The 11,238-nt window shown below is 40.3% G+C and overlaps 1 protein-coding gene across 2 annotated transcripts; it reads right to left on the reverse strand.

The window, feature by feature from the left end:
* Positions 1-6,217: 6,217 nt before the first annotated feature.
* On the reverse strand, positions 6,218-9,684 carry cysltr1 (cysteinyl leukotriene receptor 1). Of its 2 annotated transcripts, none has more exons than XM_086307278.1 (2): positions 9,223-9,684; positions 6,218-8,462 (listed from the first exon to the last, which is right to left on the reverse strand). In XM_086307278.1, exon 2 carries the CDS (start codon positions 8,452-8,454, stop codon positions 7,420-7,422), a length of 1,035 nt encoding a protein of 344 aa, XP_086163404.1. In that variant the 5' UTR covers positions 8,455-8,462; positions 9,223-9,684; the 3' UTR covers positions 6,218-7,419. The 2 variants fall into 2 exon arrangements, with proteins under 2 accessions (XP_086163404.1, XP_086163394.1); XM_086307268.1 differs by having other exon boundaries at positions 6,218-8,465.
* Between the last annotated feature and the right edge of the window lie 1,554 nt (positions 9,685-11,238).

Genomic DNA, 11,238 nt, shown 5'->3' on the forward strand with positions numbered 1-11,238 from the left:
CAACACTGTAACATCCCAACAGTTCCCAATCTATTTTAAAAGCGACCCTCGTTTTCATTTGTTTTGTGGAAAACAAATGCCACAAGGCTTTATGTGATTTAGAGAAGTGATGGGAAGTGATGATAACATTTTCAAAGTCATGCAGACTGAAGGGGCCTTTCTCTCTGCGTGCGTCACAGTGTGGACAAAAATACACTGCTGGCTAAAAATATTTTCAATACGATACACAATTACTGTCATTGACACTGCTGCACTCTTCACAAGTTTCCTGTTAGAGCAGGTGGGGCCTCGTCTGGAGGGTTAGTACAGCAAATGTGACTGTCTGGGTTTTTTTTTAGTGTAGCGGTCTTCTCTGATTGGAAGAAGTTTGGCTAATTACCTGATATAACTTGAGTCCAGTAGTTATTTAGATTCAAGGATCTCTTCTCCAAATTCAATTAGTTATTTAAAAACCACAAGGCCAAACATGCTGTATGTAACATATAGATCCTGAAGCTCGGGTCCTCCTCCAGAGGCGGTTCTCAGGACTGCGCTCTCCTGGTCAGAGATCTGTTGGAACCACTCTTTCAGCTCTTAATGCTCCTGTTACTACTTTAGACTTTACCTTCTCTAGTTGTGCCTTCAGCATCTGGTACTTTTCTATTTTCTCCTCCTTCCTGATGTTGCTGTCTGCTAGCACTGCCACATCTGTCACAACTGTGGTCTTCTCCCCCTTTTCAACCACCACTATGTCCGGTTGGTTGACCAGCAGCTGCTTGTCTGGAACTTGAAATCCCACGGGACCTTTGCCCTGTTGTTCCCAAACACCACTGGTGGTGTCTCCCATCGGGAGTTGGGGACTTCTAGTCCATATGCGGCACAGATGTTCCTGTGTACTGTCTCAGTCACTTAATTAGCCTCTCAGTGTAGACAGTCCCAACAAATATCCTGCTACTATGTGTTAGATAGTCTCAGGTCATCTTTGTAGAGTCTGCAACTTGGGCCCTGTTAGCTGTGGTAGACTTCTGCCTCTATGGATCTGTTGCTTAGGGCCTGTTCCTGTGCCTCCATGATCAGAGCGTCTGTTGTCCTGTAAGCCAGGCTTTTCTAGACACGGGTATGATTTCTTGATGTCAGCCACTTCTTAGAGCTTCCTCTCCGGGGTGCAATCTTCCTGATCTGTTCACAGATGCTCCGTGTTTCTTCCTGGATTGTGTCTCTGGCACTCTTAATCCTCACCCTACCTCTTTCTGTTGCTCATAGAGTCTTGGGGTGATGGACTTTGGATGGAGACCTCAATGCATTGTGTGGAGCTTCTGTGTCTTGACATTTCAATTCAATTCAATTATATTTACTCTATATTTATAGAGTGTCAAATCACAACAACAGTTCCCTCAAGACCCCACATTAAATGGTAACTGGCCTGTATTTGTATAGTGCTTTACTTAGTCCCTATAGACCCCAAAGCGCTTTACACTACTTTCAGTCATCCACCCATTCACACACAGGTGACGGCAAACTACATTGTAGCCACAGCCATCCTGGGGCACACTGACAGAGGCGAGGCTGCCGGACACTGGCGCCACCGGGCCCTCTGACCACCACCAGTAGGCAACAGGTGAAGTGTCTTGCCCAAGGACACAACGACCAGACTGTCGGACTCTGCCAACTCTTGAGCCCCGATTAACACAAAGAAAACAAAGAAAGCCTCAACAATCATAAGACCCCCTATGAACAAACACTTTGGCGAGAGTGGGAAGGAAAAACTCCCTTTTAACAGGAAGAAACCTCCAGTAGAACCAGGCTCAGGGAGGGGCGGCTGCCTTCTGCAAACGACTGGGGATCAGTGGATGAAGACAGAACAGAAGACATGCTTGGAAAGAGAGCCAGAGATCAATAATAACAAATAATTAAATGCAAAGAGGTGCATTAACACATAGTGAGTGAAAAAGGTGAGTGAAGAAGAATCACTTAATGCATCATGGGAATCCCTGATCCAGCCTATATAACTATATACTTTATCAAAAAGTAAAGTTTTAAGATCATTAAGATAAGATGGGGCCTGATTATTCAAGACATTATTCAAGTAGCTGATGAGTAGGATACGGATTTAACAGGGAGCCAATGAAGAAGAATTATGCTCTGTTTTCCTAGTCTCTGTCAGGACTCTTGCTGCAGCAATTTGGATCAACTAAAGACTTTTCAAGGAGTTTTAGGACATCCTGATCATCTGTCCAAATCAGTTTTTACAGAACTGTGCAGGAGATTTGTTTTTAAATATTTTCTGGCAAAGTCTAGTCTGATCTTCCTGTTGTTGAGTGTAACCCATTGTTTGTACCATAAACCTTTTATATTTCCATTTGTGAAGGCTTCTCTTGATTGTAGACTTGACTGACACGTCAATCACACCTTGACTGTGGTTGCATACAGAGGCAGCAATACAAAAAATGTGGTGGCCAAGCCAAATCAAGCAGTGAGTGAAAGTGAAAGTAAAAAGTGAGGAAAACAAAGTGTAAACCTCCCACACAGGTCATGAACTGTAATCTTGTAGCTGACCAGCCCTTCAAGGCACTCCACCATCACTGCTTCAGCCTGCTGCTACGTTTTTGGTTCCTAAAAAGAGGCTGTTCTCTCCCTGCGTTTAATATCAATGCAGACACTGTCTCAAGGCATGAGAGCCAAAGGACACCTTGTCTCTGTGACGCAAGCAGGATTTCACAGAATGCCGGGATGTGATGCCCGGGGATGAAAACATGTTGCATACGTATGGCCTTTGGCTCATGATGTGCTTTCTCCAGTCTAAGAAAAATATCAGCTTGTGTTTAGAGAGTTCAGAGTTTCAACAGAAAGCTTTTGTTACACACTAGTTTGACAGATACGACTGTTTACCAGGCAGGAAAGACGCTATGGAAAAACATTTTTCGAAGATTTCAAATCAGCTGACAAAAATTTCAAAAATTATAGCTGCATGTGCGAAGGAAAAGAGTACTCGACTCTAATTTCTGCTAATAATACTTCATTGCAAAGTCCCAGGCATAAAAACAACAGCAACAAAAGGACCGCTCAAAAACTCAGTAACTGATTGTGATGATATAAAATGACGGTGCCTGAAAACTTGTTCTACTTCTCCATGTTGAACGCCCATGAATTAGATATTAGTGAATAAATAAACATCTGTGGGGTAATTCTGTATCACTTTGGGCCATTCTGTTTTTGATCAGCTCCATAAAAACCCTAAACTCGATCGGCCTCTCAAACACAGAATAATAAAACACCATGGACAACTACATATTCAAGGCCTGTTCCGCTCGTGGTATTCATCAGTGTGATCTCTTTGTCTAAGGCAAATACAAAAATCCCTCAGAACAATTTTAGCAAGCTTTTTTGATTAGGTTACTTCATTTGAAAATATGACTGAAAGGCTAAATGCCTGACACAGAAACAGCTCTCCCAGGAAGCTCCTCCAAGTGTTTCTCATCTAGCAGAGTGAGTGTTTACACATGTTGTAAAAGTAAGTCTGTTTCCCCTTAAAAAACAAAACACAAAACCCCACAAAACCATTCAGTATAATCTTACAGTGTTGGACATTTACATTTAATATGTTTTAATAAGTTTTAAGTAATGACTTAAACATGTTTAAAAGTCGCTCCTATGAGTAAAATATCTGAGGAAGACAGTCTGAATGGTTAGTTCAGTTTCAGTAACCACACCCAGGCCTAATTACTTCCAGACCTGATGAATAAGGATATCACTTAAATAGAACCTGTTAGACAAGGTGAAGTCAGTGAAAGTGGATTAGAAAAAAACAAACTAAGTAAACAAATAAAAACAAATGAAGGTTTTGGAGGTTTTGAGTTTGAAGTCCAAACTCAGACTTGATCGAGATGCTCTCTAATGACCTTAAACAGGCTGTTCATGCTTAAGTTTTCCAGTGTTGCTGAATTAAAACAAGTGTGCAAAGAAGAATGGGACAAGATTTCTCCAAGGTGATGTCAAAGAGCAGTTCTTGCAATTCTTGAATTCAAGAATGGTAAAATTTGTTATCGAAACAGACGCCCACCTATGGGCAAATCACCCTCAATTAGCCTAACCCCACTAACTGCATAGTGCTAAATGCTGACCACTACGCCACCATATTCTACTTTTATATAAACTTATATAAACATCATGAAAGAAAAGCAATGGTTTCATTACTTTAATGGTTAGCTGACACCTTAAGTATATGTAAACAATAGACAGTGTGATTGCTCATGGATATTTACTGCCAGGCTGGAGCTTGAGTTGCAGATGCATCGTGCTCATTGCTGGCTTTGAACGGCCCATTTTCTTCATTAGCTGCAAAAAGTTTAAAATTCCACAGTGTCGCTCTGTAAATGTCCACGAATCTTTAACTGCCTCAACATGTCAGGTCAGTTCATTTCCTGCGTCCTCTGAAATTTAACTTCTGTTGATATATCTGTGTGTTATTGTAGGATCTTTACCTTACAATATAAAGCATGCTGAGGCAACTTTTGCTGTGTTTTAGCATATATAAATAAAACTGAAGAGTCTCTCTACACACTGTGTTTCTGTTCAAAGTTTAAATACAAAATGTGATTGTTCCCGAATGCTCCTGATTAAATTTTTTTTTTTACAAAAAGACTAAGAAATTACAAAATATTTAGATATTTTTAGTGTTACATAATAATTAATATTTTAATCATAGAAGTTTAATGAGTTATCTCTAAAGTCATCTTTTAGATTTAGTATATTTTTAATGATCAAAGATGGATGATTCCACAGGCATTTATTGCTCAAAGTCATCAAATCCGTGTATTTATTAAAAACAAATCTTTAAAATGATCCATGACTTTTCTATTATTGATACTTTTCCAGAATTTTATTCTTTTGGTTGAATAACATCTGTAAAATTAGTTTTAAAAAAGTATTTATGGCAAACTATACTTTCCGTTTTTTCTATTTAAAAAATAGCCTTTTCTGATATTATGTTAAATTTGTAATTGTATTTTAATATTATATAATTTTATCTTGAAAATTTTTTTTTATGTTTATTTAAAAGTACAGTTAATTCTATTTTAGGTCCTTATCATTATTAATTTTTGTTCGCTTTTAAAATAAAAGTCTTAATTTTATTGCAATTTCATGTACTTAAAAATAAGAGGAATATTTGTTACATTTAACAGATGAAATCTGTCGAGATTTTTTTTTAAGCGTGTCCAACCTGGAAAAATATTAATTATAATTAAAATATTAATAGAAAATCATGTTACTTAGCAGGTTTACAGGTTTCGAACCTTTCCAACAATAAAACAGTTTTTACAAGCCCCAATTTCTGCCCCTCACCGTGCTTCCAGATGCTGGCCAATCATAGACAAAGACATAGACTGTCTTTAGTAAGGTGGGCCTCAAATAGCCTTAGTTTAATGAATGAAATGATTGTCCCAGAAAAACAATGCAGAGCAAGAAATAAGTATGATACATAAATGAAGCTAAATTAATTAAATAGGAATGAATCTGCAGCATGAATTGAATAAAGCTATGTGAGTGACTTCCTGCAATGAATAGTGCACAATTATCTATACCCTCTTTAGAAGCAAGTAAGAATCAAGCAGGGACTTTCTCTGCTTCCTGTATAGCTAGCATCCTTGCTGTGAGGTACACTAATACTGTTATGGGATAGATAGCTCCTGTTTTCCAGACTGAGACAAACAGCTTTTTGTGCCAATGGCGGGGGGAGCCGATCATGTGCTTGATATTATCTGTGTATGAAGCGGTAATACAGTGGCCTTCTATGTTCTAATCAGCAGGGTCAGCCTCATCAGTCTCATCTTCTCTCACTGTTTTGTATTTCTAAATTACCCCCGAAGCATAATTCATTTATGGCTGTTGTGGGTTTATGGAAGGATGAAATATGCTCTTAACCTTTACTTACCCTCAAAATCACTCCAAAAAACCAAAAAATCCCAACAAAACACACACAAAACCACACAAAAACAACCCAACAACAGCAAAACAAACAAACAAGCCACAAAAAAATCAACAAAACAAAAAAACAGAAATGTCGATAAAAGAGGACACAAACCAGATGATCATCCAGCGTCCCACCTATTTTGGGAACTGGGGTTGTATGCTCACATACCATACATATGATCATATGACTTATATGTTTCTCACAAATTCAATTTGTGAAAGACCTCCACAGTTTCTAGACATGAAAACAGTGGCTCATTGTTTTTCTAAAAACATAGTATGGCAAGGGAGACAATGAGCTGTACGCAAGAACTAACAATATTTGTACTGGTGTTGACCCCCAGTGGCCAGAGGGTGTAGCTGCTCCTAAGGGCTCTGGGAATTTAATAGACTTTTATGACAGAATCTTTTATTAATGCAGTTATTATACATGGCTTGAAAATTTGCTTGAATACAGCAACATATTTCCATGTGTTTAAAGGAATAGTTCGACATTTTGGGTAATAAATGTTGCTTATTTTTGCTAATGTCAGGTAGTAAAAAGAGTGGCACCATTCTCATGTTGCTTTGTGAAAGTGAGGTTTAATTCAGCATAAAGCCAAAGCTGTAAACATTCGAGGGATTAAATATGTGCACTGAGTAGTGAGCCTTACAGACACCTGTAGGTGGATGTGTTACCTGTGGAGAGCAACATGCAAGCTATTTAGTCCCTCTTCCAGTCATGTGGCTTCAGTTTCACATGGGTACGTTCTCCCCAATCTCCCAAAATGTCAACTATTGCTTTAGAGGTACCCTCTAAATCCACAAACCTTCCTGTAAAAATGTGAAATATTTATTACTATTCATACATTAAAAAAAAAAGAAAAGAAAAATAATGTCTAAAATGTGTAGAAATCTCAGAGTAAACCAAAACACATAAACTAAGACAGGAAATGATGATAACTCGTACTGAAAAAACAGAAATCAAAGTAATGTTTCCACAAAGAAATGTGAAAAATAAAAGCGACAGCATAGAGTAGAATAATTATAAAGGAAAATAAATACCCACAGTCTTTACCACACTGCTCTTTCTACAGTATTCACCATGAGGCAGAGATTAACCCTTCATATGCAAGTTACAAAGTTCGAACCTTGACCTTCTTGAACCTTCAATAAAAAGTCATAGCCTACTACACCATCATATAAATGCATTCATGCAGTGACATAACATATATATTTGCATTTACACCACAACCTTTAGATCACGACAGGCTACATTATACTGAAAATACATAACATCACTTAAATATTTAACAAATACTTTGAGATGATAAATATCAACTTACGTGAGGATGATCCTCTGGAGACAGTCTGTTTAAATACTTAAAACTGTCAACATTTTTAAACTTCTGTCTTTTGTTGGCGTGAGAGCGCTACTCACTCTAAGCCTGATAAAATGTTCTTGTTGACAACTTGTCTTCATGGTGCCATTTAACCGGTCTTCAGCTGTTGGTTTTCCCCTGACTCTGAAGCTGTGATGGGCTTTCGCCTGTCTGTGCGTTGCATGGTGCTTGCCTTCATGGATTGGCGCAGCGAGGACAGCCGGCTGCGGAAACCCTCCCCAGAGAAGAAGTAAAGCAGCGGATCAAAACAGGAGTTGGCAGCAGCCAGGCACAGCGTCACCACCACCAACTTCTGCATGGAAACGTTCTCGCAGTGGGTAGTGTCTCCCCGAGACAGAAAGTTCAGGTGCACGGTGCGCTGCACGTGGTAAGGCATGAAGCTGACCAGAAAGGTCAGCAGGACAATGACAATCATCCGGATGGCTCTGGTGCCTGTGCCCCGCTGACGGCGGGCAGCGTGGGTGCGGGAAAGCAGGGTTCGGACTATGCCAGCGTAGCAAAGTATGATGACCAGAAAGGGCAGGACAAAGCCCACCATCAGCGACACATAGTTCAGCGCAATTAGTTTTTTCAAGCTTTTCCCGGGTGGAGGTGGCTCGAAGCATTTGGTTTTATTCGTTATCGGATCAAACTTCTGGCCAGATATCAGGAAGGGTGAAGATAAAAGACAGATCACTACCCAGATAGCACCACAAACAAGGCGTGCACGGTTCTCTGTCACCAGCCGCAGGTTCTGCACAGGGAAAACAATAGCCAAGAAACGCGTGAAAGACATAGCTGCCATGAAGTAAATACTACAGTAGAGGTTTACATAGAGGGCGTAAGAGCTGATACGACAGAGAAAGTCCCCCTCGTGCCAGTCTCCCTTTCTGACATAGTAGAGAACTCGCAGCGGCAGCGTCATAACGCACAGCAGATCAGACACAGCCAGGTTCAGCATGTAGACGTGAAAGGGTGAGTTCTGGCGATACGTTCTGATAAGCACCACCAGGGCAAAGCCATTCCCAACCAGGCCTAGAACTGTGATGAGGGAGTATGCTGTTGAGTAGACCTGGTTACGGAAGTCATCGATGGACTCGCACCGACTGGAGTTGTCCTGCAAACCACCTGTCACATTCTCCATTTGTGTAGCTGCTGAGACAGAGGGAAAGCGCATTATGAGCGTGCATAAAAATGTGTAAATGAAAGTGGTTCAGGCCCCCAAAAAATATGCATATGAGAAAGCAAAAACGCAGAGCTGTGTAAAGTGCTGTAACCCCAATGTGGTAGATTATTTCTCAGATAGTCTGTGAGCCTGTCGTGCAATTCTGGAAGAAACACCGAAAACAGATAAGCACTTTCAACCTCCATCCTGTCACATGGTAAAGCTTCTGTTTTTGGTTTCATAAGCTAATGTCTCTTTTAGATGCAGTTCTTGTGAAATGTTGAGACACTGTTCATTGTGAGCACTTGTCACAGACTCATTATTAACAGATGGATCACATTCTGTCAGACTCCACTTCACTACGGGGCAAATCGTTTCATTTAGCATTGTGCAGGCGATAAATTATTAAGGAGCGTGCATATGTGTTACATAACTCACCATGCACCTGAGCGTAACTGTAATGCACATTCACTACTGTGAAGCTAAAAACTTGTTGATTCAGTTTCAGTTAACAGACTTTCTGTTGCTCTTTCACTTTTGATTGAAAGACATTCTCAAAGCACTCTTTAAATTAACAAATAGATTATTTGCACCGCTCAGACAATGAGTGGTAACTTCTAACAATAAGCCTACACGCTGCTGAGCGCTTTCTCTGTCACCCACAGCTGTTAGCAAAAGTATAAACATCACAAAAATAAAACCCACATTCCAGCAAATTCAACTCCAGCTAAGGCATGTTCTCCTTACCGGTGAATTCTTGTTTTCAAAAATGGTATGTCAATCTTCACTCCCGCCTGACGTCCGCAATCACAATGCTGCCTCAGACCGACTGCCTGCTTCATCTACCAGATGTTGCCACAGTAATGGAATGATGCTGCGTCTTCAGAGGCTCACTTTGAAAGCAAGTTGAAGTGGGGCTGGTCTTTCCCTTTAACTACGCAGCACAGTCACATCAAACTCAGTGACATCACAAACACTTTAGCTCATGGGGGGAAACAACTGTAAAGGTGATCTTTTTTTACTTCTTCGCTGTAGGCAATATTGTGCTTTCATTTGCCAAAATTTGTTACTAATATTTTTTTTACTGCCACTTACTGATTTATCCTGATAGGCCAGTATCTGCTTCTGCTGAACACACACCCTAAACCATATTTTCCACTCACTTCACACTTTCCTGGTGCAATGCAAACACCATCTGTTCTTTATTTATTTTCTCATATTTCCCCCTCAGATGACTGTATCAGCCTGCCTGACCTGTTCGAGTCTGACACCTTGTTGACACAGCAATTTCTAACAACATATTGTGTACATAGTGTCTAATGTCACTGGGCACTGCATGAAAAGTGTTGGGAAATAGGAACATTTAAAGTCTTTGCTTTAGGTGACAGCTTATGTCTAGTCGCTTTGTAATGAACACGTCGTTTACTATGCAGCTGTCGAGTAAACTGGAGAGTTTAGCGCAGCTGTTTTGTCTGAACATGTTGACAACAAGTTGGAACTCGGGTTGACACGGGTGATGATGACGATTAGCTATAAAGAAAGGAGATGCAGAGATAGTTAGTTAACCCAAAGAAGGAAAACACAACAACATCATCAACAGCTGTTGTGCTGCATTTCCTTTGTATATTGCCAATGAGCGTGGTTTACACTAAGTTAATGGAGTGCGGATGCTGCAGTGGAAATGGGCAAACTCATTCTCACAGTTGAACGGCCTTTGGGATGGAAGGGCAAGATAATTCATCTATAACCTATTTAGTGGTTCAGCACAAGCATAAAAAAACAAAGGCGTCTGTTACATTATGTATTAGCTTGAAAATGCATTAGCGCCAAACGCAGGGAGTAATGACGGGTAGGTGGGGGCAGGTCTTTTGAGACGTTGAAAGATGTTGAGAGGATATTTGTGTGTTTGTTTGTTTTTCTGAGTCATTACATTCCACGAAATACAAGCGCCAGAAACTGAAAAACGTACAAAGTGTTTAGCGTTTACCACATGTAGCCGTTCTTTGTGTGACCTCAATGAGATTTGAGTCTTAATGTTGGCAACAAATGCTTTCCTCCGCCATCGCAAAACTTAATGGCGCATTGAGAAATCTGGATTTGCATCTAGAGCATTAATCAGTACAAAAGTGCACATATGCAGTGGCAGACTTAAAAACACTTGCTCGACAGATTAGCGTTATCTGTTTGCATCTGTGAGCGTGCACTTGAAAACTGTTAACTGGTGATGAACTCGAGTGCACTTTGTGGATTCTGAACTGTGGTTTCTTTGTGGATCATAATTGTATTGATCTACAAAATGCAATAAAACAGTCCAATGTGGGCGGGAAGTGGAGACGCTTAACATGTTGAGTGCATCATCCCAGATTTACCTCATTTACTCAGAATTTTACTGACTGCTCATTTACACAGAGCTCTTTTGCTGTCTCGCCTCAGCATTTCCAGCTAACTTGTAGCTCTTTGGAAAAGCCTAAAAAGACGAGCCTTGTTTCCCCCAATACCACGGCTGCCACAGCTGTGTAACTGCTAATTGCTATGTTCTTCCTGCGCCTGTGTGAGTTCTCTCCAGGTGTTCTGGCTTGCTACAGTGACCCAAAGACATGTGTAACAGTTTACTTGGTATTTCTAAATTGGCTGTGGGTGTGACCATGACCTGAGCGGCAGGTATTCTGTTTATTACCCATTTTCAGCTGGGATAAGATCAAGCCCTCCATGCTAAATCCACAGTTAAATATATGAATAGCTACAGATAGATGGATTAAATTA

This window comes from Aulonocara sp. 'chitande type north' Nkhata Bay, linkage group LG2 (assembly GCF_057382095.1).
Source record: "Aulonocara sp. 'chitande type north' Nkhata Bay isolate Kocher_YH1m ecotype deep benthic linkage group LG2, A_spYH_male_GT1.1, whole genome shotgun sequence".
Classification (NCBI taxonomy): Eukaryota; Metazoa; Chordata; class Actinopteri; order Cichliformes; family Cichlidae; genus Aulonocara; species Aulonocara sp. 'chitande type north' Nkhata Bay.